Genomic DNA, 17316 nt, shown 5'->3' with positions numbered 1-17316 from the left:
AGGAGCCTGAAGACCCACACTCAGTGATACAGAACAGCTTCTTCCCCTCTGCAATCTGATTTCTGATTAATTGATCGATGAACACTACCTTGATATTTTTCTTGCACTATTTATTTTTGTAGTTTATAATAATGTTTATATTTTTGCACGGTTCTGCTGCCTCAGAACAGCGGATCTCACATCGGACACGTAAGTAATAAATATAATTCTAAGAGTGACTGAATTTACCAGCGTCGTTAAGAGGGTTCAAGTCAGGCCAGTTGATCGCAGTGAAGTTTGCAAAGTAATAATTATACAGACCTTAATTGCATAAGAGTTTGACAGTTAGTCAGAAGACAGCACTTCCGACAAAACTGCACTTAGGCAACGGGGAGGAGGGCCGCGATCGGCAGGCGATCACTTAAACGACAGCGGTGCTAGTAAGTCAGGTTCTAAGGAACAGGAAGCCCAAATGAATCCCTCATCCGTGCTCCGAGTGCATTTGATTTATAACACCGCAATCCTCTTATCTATTTCCACGAAATCAGTTGCATTACTGAGCGAGAGTTATTGTTACACGCTGCGGATTTAAACCGCAACGGATTATTTTAAATAAACTCAAGTGCTCGGGATATTCTGCCAGTGCTAGGAATTGCTGTTTAAAACTGAAGTTTCAAATTAAAAATAACACTGTGCGAATGCTCCCGGCCCAAACTTAGGGAGGGAAGATGATGTTTCACAAACAATGCACGCTTCACATGATGTTGTGCAACTAATATTTGGGACTAATTTAATTCCGGGCCAAATGTGAGAAGTAACGGGGTTCTTCACCTTTGCAACAGGGGAAAAAGAAAATCACCGCACTTTCTGACCGCGGAGTGGGACGAGTTCAGCTTTTCTTGCTTTTGCCCAGATGCTAATCTACGTGTTCTATTTCTGCATCTTGTGCAATATAACAAGGGCCCTTTGGTCGCAGACATTTCTACGAATCGGAAGCACAGGGGAGGGGAGTGAAGCTGGAGGGGGATGGGGGGATGAGGGGGAACAGAGAAACCGCAGCCAGGAGGGGAGGTGCTAGCAACTCCCAGAGTCTGACCGCCACCAATGATCGCAGCACAAGGGCTGGCCCGGCACAGCATCACATCCTGGCATCACCTGGGCAGAACCCCGGACTGTATGTTATAAATGCAACTCCCAGGGCCGTTTGCACGGCAGCCGAATGAAAAGCTGCAAGGGTGAATTGAAGAGTGAGCAGTTCCTGCAAGTTTAAAGGTACAGTCGTCACGGGCAACTACTGGGATCAGTGACTCTCTCTCCCCACCCCCCCCCCCACCACCTCTTATCTCAGGGGAGCAGACAGCAGCTGAACAACCTGAGCCTCTCTGTAGGAGTTACTAGCTCCTACTTTGCCTGTTTTATCGATGCTTTTATTTTGGGTCGGCGCTTTTACCGGTTAAAAAGCCCATGTACTTGTAATAATTGGGAATTTTGTTTTGTAGTATTTTTGGTGAAGGATGCGGATCTCTCGATGTGTCCTGTTTCTGGTAAAAAAAATCGGTAATAGCAAGCCGACGATATGGCGGAATCAACATGTAGGTTGATGTTCAGTCCAAATAGACGTTAGGGATCTTGTGAAAATCAGTCGCTTGGTGGCGGGGGAGGGAAGGCATGATTTGCATGGCAGGGTGTGATCCAGGAACTTAATTTGCGGGTTTGATCAAGAGTGCGGCCAGAAAAATGATTGCGGGGTTGATCAGGGTGAAGCCAGCAATGAGTCGCGTCCGGGCTGTGCTGCAGTTGCAGCCGGTGTAGATGGGTCGGGGTGGACTGCATGCTTGGGTTGCATGGCCGGAGCCGTGCAGGACTGACCGCAGCCTCGCACAGCGGAGCCGGCCGGCAGCCGGACCCCTCCCCCTCAGTTTCTTTGTTGGCCGACCGGCCGACCGGCGTGCGCGGTGCGCCCTCCCACCCCACCCCCGGAGGGAGGCTCACCAGTCTTGCCTTCTTTCCCCTGCAGACCTACAAGATGGCCACTTCAGCCAGTGCCAGCCTCAACAAGGTGGTCAAGAAGAACTACATGGAGCTGCCACAGGACGGCAAAGTGCAGGCCATGTACATCTGGATCGACGGCACGGGAGAAGCGGTACGCTGCAAGACCAGAACCCTGGATCAGGAGCCCAAGACCATTGCTGGTAGGTCCAAACCCTCTCCCCAGATACGCCGGCCAGTAGCCCCCCAGGTAGGAGAGACACACACACACTCACCATTATCTTGAATCCATTCCATACCTCTGTTCGTTGAACTGCCCCCACAGTTGGTAGATATGTGTGTTTTGGGTCCTGCTCGAGCTGCCTGCTTGCATTTCCCTCATTTTCACCCTCCAGGGCCTCTGCTCAGCCTGCTGGTCTCTCACCCTGCGCCCGAACTTCCTCTGCTTGACCGGCCACTGTCCTCGGGAGACTCTGGGTATGAAGTGGTGTGCCTTCTCCGGGCCCTGGTGCCGGAATATTTAACTCCTGGAATCTGGACTGCATGGCTTCCCAATTATTCCTAATGTAAACACTGGAGTGGCGCTTTGGCTTGGAGCCAGTTTAAATCCAGCTGGAGCTCTGCTTTTTTTGAGAAATTTTAAAGAAAAATCGGCTGTGCTGTAATGAATGAAGCGTGTCAGCCTTGCTATGGTGACCCTTGCAATCACCACAGTAACACTGTCATTTCGCATGGTGCCAAGTGTGACATGACTCTCCAATCCGTGCTTTTTGTGCCTTGTCTCACAGGTTCTTTAGTCCATGTCTGTGGAGTAAATGCACTGTTTCAGTGCAAGGTGTGAAATTGCGGTTATTTTTACCTGCATCACAATTTTACTAAAATTGCATTGCAAATGTTTCTATTGCAGCAGACATGGTTGGCTATCTTCCCCTAGACTGGGCAATGTGATTGTTGCAGTTGTCTGCTTTGGAGACCCCTGGTTGAAGGCAATGGTCTGTCTCAAAAAGTTCACTATGGAGTTTTAATTATTTGCACGTAAGATAGGTAAATATGACATGGGGTAGGGAGGTGGTTGGTGGGGGATGAAACCATTTAGAGCAATTTTCCACTGCTATGGACTTCATACGCTTCAAACGCATAATACTTGTGCTCACGCTGCCTCCAGGCTCCTTCACATGATGTACTGAGACAATGTGAGTTGCTGTTCATGAGTTTGCTTTGTTGTCTGAATGGTCCTTTCTTTTGAGCTGGAAAACTTTGTCTTTTGCGTCACATTTGCTTTCTGTAAAGCTTTTGTCCCTTTTCAGATCTGCCGGAGTGGAACTTCGACGGCTCCAGTACCTATCAGTCGGAGGGATCCAATAGCGACATGTACCTGATTCCGTCTGCCATATTCCGGGACCCCTTCCGTCGGGATCCAAACAAGCTTGTGCTGTGCGAAGTCCTCAAGTACAACGGGAAGCCAGCAGGTATGGAAGACATAGCAAGTTGCAAGGCCACTCAGACTATCTTCCATTTTGCTGGTGCCGCCCAATTATCTCTCGCCCTGAAGCCCTGCTCGTTCTGAGTCTGTTAATCCAGGCATAGATTTTATGCTCTCATTTGTTTGCTAATTGTACATGAAAGGAAGTGACATTGGGTTAGAGGTAGTCGATAGTGGATGAGGACAAGTTCTTATTGACCACTCTTCCCACTCTCAGCTGCCCTCAACTACTGATGCACTTTTCATGGAACCAACCTTCCTAAGCTGTCATTCATAACATAATGTCCTTCAGGCTCAGACCTTCTTTCCCTTTCTGTAAAGGCTAAGACATTCCCTGATCCCCTGAATCCATTCTGCCCCATTAATGCCCCCTCAAGGCTTTGGGATCCACTTCTCGTGGTGTTAGACCTGAATTGCCCACTCAGTTGACGCTGTTCCTGTGAAATTACTTTGGTTGAAAGTTTTACTTTGAAAGGCATAGGGTTGTACTGAACCAACCAATTGAAGCAGTCTCTTGGGTCTCCTTTCCTGTCGCCCTGTAAATTTTATCTCTGCATATCCTTCTCTGTTCAGTACCCTGATTAGAACATGCAGAGCATAGAATTTTAGACTGGTCAGCCCAACTTGTAGAGCTGACCACAATGGCAACTTAAACCAGATATGGTCTCCATTCTCTGCCGATTCACGTCTGTCTAAATGTTGCTGTCATGTCTGCTTCTACCACCTTCCAAGTGCATCCAAGCCTCCTATCGTTCTGAAACACACATTTGCCTCACTCGTTTCTTTTAAACATGCCCCCTCTCACCTGAAACCTATTCTTAGTACCGTTTGACATTTCTGTCCTGGGGTAAACTATTCTATCTTGTGTATATCTCTTAAGTATTTATTTCTATCAGCCTCTGAAACTCCAGCGAAAGCAACCTCAGTCAGCCAGCTTCTCCCCAATCTGGGCAACGTCCTGGTGAATTTCTTCTGTCTCTGTTATAATGGGGTCAGTAGAATCAGCCACATTACATCCGTCCAGGATTTCTGTCTCTTGTCGCCCTTTGTGTTTGCCAAAACTAATACTAAATAGTTTCTTTTGAGGGGAAATGTTACATAATTGATGTTACAACCTGTTGTTTCTTTCTACAGAAAGTAATCTTAGAAATTCCTGTCAAAAAATCATGTCTATGATTTCGAACCAGATCCCCTGGTTTGGGATGGAACAGGAGTATACTTTGCTGGGTACAGATGGGCACCCGTTCGGGTGGCCTTCCAATGGTTTTCCTGGACCACAAGGTGTGCTATCACTTTCAATCCCATATTTTAGAAAAATGTTAGTGATGCTGGTAGTAAAACCTTGTATTGCCCAGCGTGTGGGAGAACAAAATGGGATTGGGTAAATAGTGCTTATTCCGCTTGGACTCGATCAGCTGAAGGGTTTACATGACTTTCTATGCATTATTACTGTAGTGGTTAAGTTTCAGGCTGTTTCCAAGTTAGGAACATCTGATCTGTGGGCATCCCAACAAAGTGAACTTGTTTCCATAAATTCAAAAATGTACATGCATGCATTTGTTTCTATGATGAGCAAAAGGTTTTGTGTTTTTTTTTCCATTTAGTAATTGCTATTTTCAGCCTGATGTGCTTTTCATGTCAACCATTGCAATACTGGAGAAGTGGTTACCATATTGAGTGTATTTCTGATTTATGGTGACAATTGGTTGTAAAATAGAATCTGTTGTTATCTGGGGACAGCCTAACAACCCAGGCACGAGAGCACATGCTGTAACTTTGATTAGTAAAAACACAAGGAACCACTAGGTTCAGCCCTGCCTTTTGAGGAAGGAAGTGCACGATCTTTTACCAGTCAGGACTGTATAAGATGTTTATTGTAGTCTGCAGTGGTCCGACCAGTTGCTTTGAATCAGGACAAGAATAAAAGTCAAACAGGCCACTATCAGCACTACTGAAAACGGGTCTTGCAAAATTACTCCAGCCCTGTATGTCTTTAAGGGTCTCAAACTGTGGTTCTGGTGTCTAGAAGTAATTGTTCTGAACTGCAGAGCTGTGTGGTGTCGAGACATCCTGGTCAGTGGGCATCAAAGGGAAAATGCAAGTCGCTGGAATCAAACCTTGTACGGAGTAAGGTGGTTGTCAAATTATCCCGGACCAAGAACATGACATAGGAGGTTCTGATGGCCGTGTTGAGATCCATGAGAAGATTGGAAATGGGGATGTTATAGCTGTTCAAAATTCTGTTCCACTCACAACTTGTCTGCACATTGCAAAACCCAGACAATGTTGAAGTGTGGACTGATAATTGACCTTTGTGCCTGGTGCCAACCAACCATTTCCATCACTGAGTTCTCCATTGATATCCTGGGATTCAACAGTGATTAGAAAGCTGGATCAGCCACAAATGAGAGACAAGTGAGTGTCTCGTGTCCTGACACCCCAAGACTGTCCAGAAGGCAAAAGCTGGGAGTGGGGTGCAGCACTCAGCTGCTCCTCACTATACGGACCATATTAATTTCCTTCACCACTTTATCAACCGTCTACAAAATGTTCTGCAGTTACATTCTTTGTTCTTGGATAGCACCTCCCAAATCTAACCCCCCCCCCCCCCCCCCACCATCGAGAAGCACAGGACAGAAAGTGAATTGAAACACCACCACCTATGTTTCTCTCCAAAGGGCATACCACCCTGATCTGAAAATCCATCATCCCCAGCAGCACTGTGGCAACGTCTTCGTCAGAAAGCTAGCAACAGTCCAAGAATATGGCTGCACTCCAAACTCCCCAAGGGTATTTGAGGATCAGTAATAATGCTGACACTGCCAATGACATCCATCTCTTTAAAAGGTTTAGCTACCATTCCTGTTTTTTTAATTGCTATCTGTCTTATAGGGCCCTACTACTGTGGAGTCGGTGCAGACAAAGCATACGGACGTGACATTGTAGAGGCCCATTACCGAGCCTGCCTCTATGCTGGAATTAACATCTCTGGAACAAACGCTGAGGTTATGGCTTCACAGGTAAGATGAGATGTGGTTGGTAATCATTCCTTAATGAACTGATAAAGGAAGGTGCTTTGTGGAGGTATCAGAGTGCTAATGGTTTTGAAGAGGTGTGGAAAGAATCAGTGTAGTCAATTGTATTAAAATTATGTTTTCAACTTTTTTGTTTAGTTTGCTAAATTGCAGCATTATGTTTCCCACTGACGTTCTAGGAATGGGTCTGTGAATTGTTGGTAAGTGGACAGAAAATGAACAGGCAGCAACAGGGAGAGAACTTGAACAGGCAGAGGCTGCAAGAGGCCTTAGTTCAGCACATGCCTACGTGGATTTGTGAATTCAAACATTGATTTTCTGACGACATTAGTATTATTTTGCCCGAGTGTTCTGTTGTTACGATGTACTGAGCTGCCACCAACATTGCTCAAGGACTGAAAGGGAGGTGGCATTCTGAAGCGGGGCAAAATTTAGAACTGATTTCTGAGTGATTGGGTGAAGTTGCCATTGACGGTATGCTCAGGGATACAAGCCACAATGCAGGAAGTTTAGAGATACACAGTTTTTAAATCTGATGCAGGGTGTTGACCCAAAATGTCAGCAATTACTTTCCCGCTTACTGAGTTGCTGCAGTAATTTTAGTGTTACAGTACTTGTAAATGCCATTGATAGATTTTGGGGTGTGATTGGCTGGGTTTGCCCCATGGAGAAATAGGAAGTTTCCATCTCGCAGGGAAGGAGATGAGCTGACAAATGCACGAGTTCTAATCCTAAGGGAAGGCTTGACAATGTTTCTTCCGCACTGCTTGGAATTTTATGGTTGTCCCTGGTGCAGGACTTAAACCATCTGATTGGGGAAATGCTGTTGGGAGAGAGTTCTATTTAGATGCAATGATGAGAGTTAACCAATATTTTTCTTAATGTGATGGGGTGGGGGGGGGGGGTGTCTACAACTTGAAAGGGGACTGTGCAAGCAGTAGTGTTTCCCTGCACTGGCTAGCCTTCTGTTGATGGGTTTGGGTGGTGCTATTAGAGTAACCTGGTGAGTGCAGCTGGTCGAAGGAAGGAGGGTGTATGCCAGGGATTATTAGGGTGCCAAATCAAGTGACCTGCTTGCATGGTGAGATTTTGAGTTGTTGGAGCTGTGTTCAGACATTTGCACCACACTCCTGATTTGTACCATGGGATCTCACTGGACACAGGATCCCCAGCCTCTGAGCTGCTGTGGCCAGGGTATTTGTGTGGCTGGTTCAGTGGAGTCAGATGCATTAGTGTTTTGTCGGGGGTTTCATTAAAAGAGTAAATGAGACTGGGGTGCAAAAACACAATGAATTAACTGTTTTCCTTCCCTGGGAAATACTTGTGCTCACTATCTCTACCCTTCAGATTTTACCTCTACAAGGTCACCCCCAGTCTCTTACATTCCAAGGAATGAGAAACATAGAAAACCTACAGCACAACACAGGCCCTTCGGCCCACAATGCTGTGCCAAACATGTCCCTACCTTAGAACTACCTAGGCTTACTCATAGCCCTCCACTATTCTAAGCTCCATGTCTCTTAAAAGACCCTATTGCTTCCACCGCCGGCGGCAGCCCATTCCACACACGTTTGTTTCTCTGCATTTTTTAAAAAAAAACAACTTACCCCTAACATCTCCTCTGTACCTAATTACAAGCACCTTAAAACTGCCCTCTCGTACTAGCCATTTCAGCCCTGGGAAGAAGCCTCAAATTTACTACCCCATCCCTCCACTTCCTCATCCAGGTCATTTATAAAAATCATGAAGAGTAGGGTTCCCAGAACAGATCCCTGAGGCATACCACTGGTCACCGACCTCCATGCAGAATATGACCCATCTACAACCACTCTTTGCCTTCTGTGGGCAAGCCAGTTCAGGATCCACAAAGCAATATCCCCTTGGATCCCATGCCTCCTTACTTTCTCAATAAGCCTTGCATGGGGTACCTTATCAACTGCCTTGCTGAGATCCATATACACTGCATCTACTGCTCTTCCTTCATCAATGTATTTAGTCACATCCTCAAAAAATTCAATCAGGCTCGTAAGGCATGACCATGCTGACTAATCACTGGACTCACTGGTCTATAATTTCCTAGGCTATCCCTACCTGCCCAACCTCACTATATAACTCGGGCCTGTGAGAGCATTGTTGTAAATCTCTACACTTATTTTCCATTTTAATGAGTGTGAAGTGTTACTGATGTCTTTGTCATCAAGACCACCCTAAATGTGCACCATCATTGGGTCTCTGTCCTGAGTGGCTGCAACTTGGAAATCAAAGTTGTAACGGGGTCCTCGATAATGTGTGCATTGCTAGGAATATGGATGAACCATCTCTAAAACAATATCTTGACAATAAAGTTGGAACTTTGCAGTTGCTGCAATGCAGCACTGGGCACTGAATTCTTGCTTTCGAACTAATCTATACACCTTGACTTTATTACAGTGGGAATACCAAGTTGGGCCCTGTGAAGGCATTGACATGGGTGACCACTTGTGGATGTCACGATTCATTCTGCACAGGGTGTGTGAGGATTTTGGCATCATTGCCAGCTTTGACCCAAAGCCCATACCTGGTAACTGGAATGGTGCTGGCTGCCACACCAACTTCAGCACCAAGATGATGCGGGAAGAAGGCGGGTTGAAGTGAGTATTACACCATGGGGCTGAGTGTCTGAAGCAGAAATGGGGGAACCCTTCGCGTTCTAACCTTGCTGTACTCAAGTGAGGTGGGGGGGAGGTTATGATGAGATTACTTTTACCCAACTGGTGCGTCCTTACTGGTACGAAAATATGAATTCTCTCCTTTGATGGTAGGTTGGTGTTGCAAGTTCAGTCTCAATTGAAGGAAAATTCAATTCAAAACTCAGTGCAATTCATTATCATAGGCAAAAGTCCATGGGGGCAATAAAACTTAGCAGCGTCATCAGACACCAAGCATTAGATAAGCAGCATTCACATGAAAAGAAATTTAAACATTGTGTTTACACTAAGGACTACAATTGGAACAAAGCACCAGTCTGTTTTGGTGCAAAGTGGACATACTGTTGCTAAGCTCCCTTGGTTGGGGCTTCAAGGATCAAAGGGAAGTAGGATTTTATTAATTTAGAGATACAGCAGGGAACTTTTGGCCACCAGCGACCCACCATTTTAACTCTGACCTAACCCCAGCCCCACTATCCACTCACTGGTACGTTGTTGGACTGTGAGAGGAAGCTAGAGGAGGAAACTGGTGTATTCCACATGTGGGATTAAACTCCAAACTGCAGAACCCCCAGAGCTGTAATAGTGCCACACTAACCTCTATGCTACTGTGTTTCTGAGCCTGGAGATGTGGATCTACCAGGCTTCTGTACCTCCTGTTTATGTTGGTAGCTGTAAAAAAAAATGGTATCAGCCAGATGGTGAGGATCTTTGGATACTGCTTTGATGCAGTGCCTCCTGGGGAGGGTCACGACTATGATTTATTGGGTTGTGTCCACTGCTCCCTGCAGCTTCTTGTGCTCCTGTACATTCAAGTTGGCATACAACAGTAAAACTATTCTTTCTTTTAGAGTCATTGAGGAATGCATTGAAAAACTCGGCAAGAGGCATCAGTACCACATCCGTGCCTATGATCCCAAGGGAGGGTTGGACAATGCCAGGCGTCTGACGGGCTACCACGAAACTTCCAATATTAACGAGTTCTCGGCTGGAGTTGCCAACAGGGGAGCCAGCATCCGCATACCTCGTTCTGTTGGCCAAGACAAGAAAGGTTACTTTGAAGACCGCCGTCCGTCTGCCAATTGTGACCCCTATGCAGTCACTGAAGCATTGGTCCGTACATGCCTATTGAATGAAACTGGTGATGTGCCTGTTGAGTACAAGAACTAAAGCAGAATGGACCTGGCATCTGTGGCATTGAATTCCTCAGAACTCTCCTATACTGTCCAGGTGCTGAGGGGAAGGGGAGGGAGGTGTTGGTTTGATTTAAATTTCTGAACATCATTTTTTCTGTATCTGGAAGGCAAGGATCGTATGTGGACAAGATATCAAAGCTGTTTATCTTGAACAGTTGAAGATAGATCTTTGAGTTGACTGGTCAACTTCACATGGACAATAACCTGTAATTTAATACAGTCAACTTTGATACTAAAGCAGGGCTTTTTTTATTATAATACAACATAATATTTTTTGGTTGAGTGACACTTTCTCTACTAAAAGAAAGTCTCTTGGATCTATACTGATCCACAGTAATACTAATACTGTAGGGTGCACAGTTTTACTGAGTTTTAATGATAGTTGGCATTTTCTTCAGATAAATTTTCTGCAGTGCTTGAAGAGGTTCTACAAAATGGCTGACTGGTGGGTGTTAAATTATGATGACCAATTTCATTAGTGCTCTGGGAGGAAGAAGTGTCTGTACAGTAACAACCTGGTACAGTCTGGCCAGATAATAACGGTATTGCAGAAAGTTCTGGAGCATTCTTAGTGATGCCTTGCATTTAATGACTTCACTTGTCCTGAGGATGATTCCTTCAAATATCAAATGTGCTTGGCTATTCTCCGGATGAGGAGAAGGGGAGATCTGTGGATGGGGTATTGCTTAACAAATATTTGTAAAGTTGGGCTGTGACACCAATTGTGCATTCTATTTTTCAAAGGAAGGGATTAATGTTGGTAACCAATATGTGATTGTCCATTGTGAGTTGTTTGACTTTTTCTAGATAATATTAAGACATTATAGGGAAAAGTTCAGTTGTAAAAAATTATTTCCAAGTTTTTCTGTAATCCCTGTGAGTTATATGTACAGGGAATAATTCCCAGTTCTACATTTTTGTCAGTTTCTGAAGCATGCTGTAAGCATTGATGTCTTTTTAACGGTATTTTAATGGTACAGATTTGTTTCAGGGTTCAACTTTGCTGTAGGTTTTTTAATTGAACTTTTTTAAATTGCTATCTCAGTCTTGTATTTTGAATTGTCATTGCTAAAATTGAGTAAAGTGGATTTTAATCACATCATGTCTGAATCAAATCTGCAAAGTGAGTCTTGTGTTGATTGTGTCCTACACTGAGCCTGGACACATGTAAGAAAGAGGCTGTGTTAGTGTATTTGCTTCATGCCTGCTTACTGTCCAACACAGGCCTCAAGTAATTTACACTTGAATGCTGACTGGGTGCTTTCAGTGTCTTTGTCACTTTTGCTGGTACTGTCTTCTCAAAACAATGGTGGTCTACGTGGGATGCCGTGCACAGCGTTAGCCCTCACGCTTTGGCTGAGGCCACCTCTGGGGCTTTAGAGGGTGTTTTCTCTCACAAATGCACCTCGTTCTATCAGCACCTGCTGTTCTTCCCTCAAACTTGCAGCTGTGTTATCCCCGATATTTTCTTTCCCCCACCCCCCCCCCCCCCCAGCCAAAGGAGCTGTTTACATTTGACATTGAAAAATGATAGGAATTGCTGTGGATACTTTGCAGCTCAGGTAATGTGTGGTAAGAGCCTTTAAACCACTTGGCCTGCAACACTTTCAGTTCAAGATCCTGATGGTGTTTGCTAATGGAGTGGTGGGTACCGTACACAGTGAGTAATAAGCCAAACATTGCTCTCAGCTCTCAGTGGGAAGTAGTTTACTGCTTTTGCAGTAGGCTGAACCTGATAAAATGTTCTAACTGAGGTGCTGACAACCATGGTTGATAAAATGCTGCCTATGCACCTCCTGTGAATTGTGGAGGGAACTAAACACACAGATCCTTCAAACTATACAAGCACTTAGAGTCTGACAGCCTTCCTGCCGCTACCACTTCTAACATGATTTTGGTGTGGATCTTTCACTGATCTGTGCTGAAGTCCTCTGGGAGGTGGGGGGGCGGGGCACCCTTCAACAGGAAACACCATGGTGGAGCAGTGCTAGATGGTTCCCTGCAGAATGACCTTTGCAAGGGTGGGGGGGGTTGGCAAATGCAATGGCCTGATTCGTACTAATTATATGGCACTATATCAAATGTACACAGATGCATAATGGAATGTATTGTTTGCCTATTGAAAAATTGGCTTGGAAAGGTGACACTGGGCACAATAATAACTAACGTTAATGCTAACAAAGCTAGCAAGAATTATATGGGTGTTATGGATGTGGAATTATCCTCCTATCTTCACCCACAGGTTTAGTTGCTGCTTGTTATGAACTTCCTGGTGCCAAGTTAGCTACAAACTAATGGTGATGGCATTTCAGTGTGCAGCAAGATTGCCCCCCTCGCTCGACTGAAACAAGTCACTAAACTCCAGAGCACCCCTCCAGCAAAAACTGACAAACACTCACCCTAACCCAGGGACGGGCTGCCCTTCAAGCTGCTGTTCTGATCCACTGTTGTGTCTGCAGCATGTGGGGATTACCATGATAGCCTTATCAACTAGTATTCTGTAGCCAGCACCCTGGCAACACCCAGTGTTGAGAGAAACACGGGATGTTTTCAAGAAATTGAGAATCAACAGGCCATGAAAACCAGCAGCTTGCACTGCCCTCGCTCCCCAAGACTCCAGTCCTGGTAAAACGTAAAACTGGATCGTGAGCTGAGGAACTGGACAGCCTATCAGACTCTCTGCATGGAGGCAACTCTCTCCTATGTCCATGAAGACTTCACATGTTGGACAGTCCTTCCTGTTACCTGTGGAGAGACCCTCCAGAAATCATCATCTTTTTCTGCAGATGATTCCCAACCTGCTGAGCAGGATCAGTTGTATGGATTCCAAGATGAATGGTTTCCCAATGACCATGTATCAAACAGCTTTAGAGCTTTGAGAAATGAGGGGGAAAGAAAACCTCACTGAAACTGGTAAATTAGTTCCATAGGCTGGATCCAGGGAGGGTGCTTGCCAGAAGGCAAGTCTCAGAATAAGAGTTGGGCTTGCACCTTCACTCAGAGCTTGGTGAGTCTTTGAGTTCTGCCCCAGAGGGTTGTGGAGACTCAGTCACTGAGATCAAACAGGAATTGGTAAATATCTGCATATTATGGGACAAGAGAAGAAAAATAGCTATCGGTTGTGCTTATGATGAATGGGGCAGCAGACTCAATGCCCCGCCCCCCCCACTTGTGGTTCCTTTAACACAATGCATGTGAATCGCTAGCCAGTGGGTAAGCTCACACTGTCTGACTAGGGTTTCAAGAGACTGAGGTAACAATGATGGCAGATGCTGGAACCTGGTGCAACACACAAAAGGTGTGGAGGAACTAAGCAGGTCGGGCAGCATATCCAAAGAGGAAAAGGGGCAATCTACATTTCAGATTGAGCTCTCTCAGCTGGTCTGGAAGATAAGCAATGCAAAAGGGTTGGGACAAGAGCTAGCAGCTGATAGGTAGACCTATGAAGAGGGTAAAAGGCAAGTGGAGGAGAAAGTGAGACTCACAGAGAAGTACAGCACAGGAACAGTCCCTTCAGCCCATCTAGTTTGTGCAGAACCATTTAAACTGTCTTATCCCAATGTCCTGCACCAGCACCATAGCCCTCCATACCCCCTACTATCCAATCTTCTCTTAAATGATGAAATCGAGCTTGCATGGACATTTTCCAAACCCTATGAGTGAAGAAATTTCCCCTCATGTTCCCCTTTCACCCTTAACCCGTGACCTCTGGTTGTAATCTAATCCAACCTCAGTGAAAAATAAGAATGATGTCAGATGCCGGGAGGTGAGAGATGGAAGTGAAAAAGGATAAAGATGAGAGTTTCTGATATGGAGGGAAGATGGAGAGTTGATTTATGAAGGAAGTGGGAGAAGTCTATCATATTCCACCTTCTTCAGTCCTTTGTCACTTCCACTAGTCACGTGCCAGATTATAACATTATATCTACCCTCTTCACCTGGACCCACCTATCAAAGAAACATAGAAAACCTACAGCACAATACAGGCCCTTCAGCCTTCAAAGTTGTGCCAAACATGTCCCTACCTTAGAAATTACTAGGCTTACCCATAGCCCTCTTTTTTCTAAGTCTCTTAAAAGACCCTATCGTATCAGCTGGCAGTCCATTCCACGCACTCACCACTCTGCATTTTTTAAAAAAAAAACAACTTACCCCTGACATCTTCTCTGTACCTACTTCCAAACACCTTAAAACTGTTCCTTCTCGTGTTAGCCATTTCAGCCCTGGGAAAAAGCCTCTGACTACCCGTATGATCAATGCCTCTTATCATCTTATACACCTCTGTCTCCTGCTCCACTCCTCCTTCTCACCTTCATCTTCCAGTCTTGATGAAAAGTATCAACTTATTTCAACTGAGCTTTTCCCTCCACAGATGCTGCCTGACCCGCTGAGATCCTCCTGTGTGCTGTATTACGTTGATAATTGATAGAATGCGTTCACCCGCTACACGCTGTTGATAAGCCTTATCCTTGTGAGTCACATTACTTTAACTTTTGTTCTCCTGTTTATAAAAAGAAACAACACGCCGAGGCAGTGCCAAGGGATCTGGTCTGAAGGAGAATCACTGACCTTGAAACCATTCCCCAGAGTCGGGTGGCAGGAGCTTCTTCCTGCCGTGTTCCGCGGTGACTCAGAAAAGTAAAGATATGAATTGGAATTGCAGGAAATCAGGACCATTATGATCTAGCTCTGCTGGAGAGGAGTGCGTGGGGATAAAGACAAAGAGTTTAGAACGGAGTGTCCACGGCAAGATAAAGTGAGTCACAGTATTGCATAAGTTGATACTGTGGGCCAAATTGCCTTTGTATTGCGATGCTCCAGATTGAAACACTTTTTCCTATGTCTCCATGGTTACATCCACCCTCAAATTATGAGATCAGTACTGTATCCACTCTTCCACAGATGCATTTCCACCAGTGACATGCGTAACAGCTGAAGTCCTTGTTGCCCATGCCTTGGCCAAGCAACGGGGCAAAGCCGGGGTATCTTGGTGGCACATCCTGCTTCTCAGGACCGGATATCTGGCCAGTCAGATCAGAAACAAAGCTGTAGCCTCATGGTCATGAGGAGGCTGTCAGAGCTGGAATGGATGGCAGGAGCCAGCTGTAGTTGTTTGTAAGAAGGTAGTACAGCAGCTAGGTTAATTCTGGACAACAGCACCCAGCTGGTGCACTTGAGCACATCCAGTAGTCACACTGAAGCAGTCTAGGCCTGGGTAATTGAACACCAGGCAGGACATTGGTACAGCTGAGCTGAGAGCATCTGCACTGCCAGAGTTTGATGTGCATGGTACCCTGGTTCTGACAGCACACTGATTGCATGGAAGTCTCCTTCGGTAGTCCCACAAGGGCGTGTCTGTCCATCAATCAATCAGTGAGCACCCTCTGCTTTAGAGATCTAGGTCTCCCTTCCCTTTTTCGCTTTTGTCAGATGTGAACCACAAGGCAGTTGTGTGCTCTGCCTCCTGCAAAATCAGCCGCTGAAATCCCCTCACTCAGCACTGCCGGCCTGACCTCAGGGTCAGACTGGTCACAGATGAGTTTATTATTGTCAAAGTGTGATGTCCATAAAGAACATTCCGTACAAAAGTCCATCGAGGTGCAGACTGCAAAATATAGTGTTGCACCAAAAGAGAAAGTGTAGTCAAGGTAGAATGGCAGATAAAGGGTTCACGCCTAGTACAAAAGAGGTCCATTCAAGAGTCTGATAGCAGGTGTGATAGAAGCTGTCTTTGAGCCTGATGGAACATGACCTCAAACTTTTGAATCTCCTCAGTGGGAGAGGGTGAAGAAAGAATGACTGGGTTAAGAGGGGTCTTTGATTATATTGGCTCCTTTCTGGAGGCAGTGAGAAATACAGAGTCCATGGAGCTAGTTTGTGTGATAGACTGGGTTGTGACCACAACTCAATGTCTCCACAGCCTCTAACTGTTCTGGCACTCTGGTTCCCATCCCCCTGCAACACTAGTTTAAACCCCACTGTGCAGCATTAACAAACCTTTCCGCTAGGATATTAGTCCCCATCCAGTTTTGGTGCAAACCATCTCTTCTGTATAGGTCCCACCTGCCTTGGAAGAGAGCCCAATTATCCAAAAATCAGAAGACCTCCCTCCTCCACCAACTCCTTAGCCACATGTTAAACTGTAAGATCTTCCTATTTCTAGTCTCACTAGTACGTGGACTGCATAGCTGGCAGCTTAACATCCAAGGATACTCAAAGCACAGGCAGGTAAGCAGACGGGGTGGAGTTGCTCTGTTGGTAAATAATGAAATCAAAATCTTAGAAAGAAGTGACATAGCTTCAGAAAGTAGAAAATTATTGCAGCTAAGAAACTGCAAGGTTAAAAAGACCCTGATGGGAGTTATATACAGGCCTCTGAACATTAGCAAAGATCTGGGCTTTAATTACAAAGGGAGATAGAAAATACACCTCTAAAGGGCAGTGTTACAATAGTCATGGGGGATTTCAATCTGCAGGTAGGTTGGGAAAATCAGGTTGGTGCTAGATCTCTAGAGGGGGAATTTATACAATGCCTATGAGATAGCTTTTTAGAGCAGCTCATGGTGGAATTGAATCTTGAGCAATGAACCTGAATCAATTTGAGAGCTTAAGGTAAAGGAGCCTTTAGGGAACAGTGATCATAATATGACAAAATTCACCCTACAATTTGAGAGGAAGTGGCTAAAGTTGGATGTATCAGCATTACAGTGAAGTAAAGGAAATTACAGAGGCATGAGAGAGGAGCTGTTCAAAGTTAATTGGAAAGGGACAGTAGCAGGAATGACAGCAGAGCAGCAATGGCAGGAGTTTCTGGGAGAAATTCGGAAGGTGCAGGATAGATACATCCCAAAGAAGAAGCATTCTAAGGGCAGGATGACATAACCAAAGGTATTTTCTGATACATAAAGAGTAAAAGAGAGATGAGTAGATACTGTACTGCTGGAGAG

At 45.3% G+C, this 17316-nt stretch overlaps 1 protein-coding gene across 2 annotated transcripts; it reads left to right on the top strand.

Moving 5' to 3' along the window:
• The first annotated feature begins 1099 nt into the window (after positions 1 to 1099).
• Positions 1100 to 11468, top strand: LOC132402213 (glutamine synthetase, mitochondrial). 2 transcript variants are annotated; one of them, XM_059984955.1, is made up of 8 exons: positions 1100 to 1251; positions 1479 to 1571; positions 1997 to 2171; positions 3276 to 3437; positions 4586 to 4732; positions 6344 to 6471; positions 8917 to 9116; positions 10025 to 11468. In XM_059984955.1, the coding sequence occupies exons 2-8, from the start codon at positions 1494 to 1496 to the stop codon at positions 10341 to 10343; spliced, it is 1209 nt and encodes a 402-aa protein (XP_059840938.1). In that variant the 5' UTR covers positions 1100 to 1251; positions 1479 to 1493; the 3' UTR covers positions 10344 to 11468. The 2 variants fall into 2 exon arrangements, with proteins under 2 accessions (XP_059840938.1, XP_059840939.1); XM_059984956.1 differs by lacking the exon at positions 1479 to 1571 and having other exon boundaries at positions 1103 to 1251.
• The last annotated feature ends 5848 nt before the right edge of the window (positions 11469 to 17316 follow it).

The sequence above is a fragment of the Hypanus sabinus genome, chromosome 11 (genome assembly GCF_030144855.1).
Source record: "Hypanus sabinus isolate sHypSab1 chromosome 11, sHypSab1.hap1, whole genome shotgun sequence".
Classification (NCBI taxonomy): domain Eukaryota; kingdom Metazoa; phylum Chordata; class Chondrichthyes; order Myliobatiformes; family Dasyatidae; genus Hypanus; species Hypanus sabinus.
Note: the sequence above shows the minus strand (reverse complement) of the source record. Positions and strands in the feature narration are given on the sequence as shown.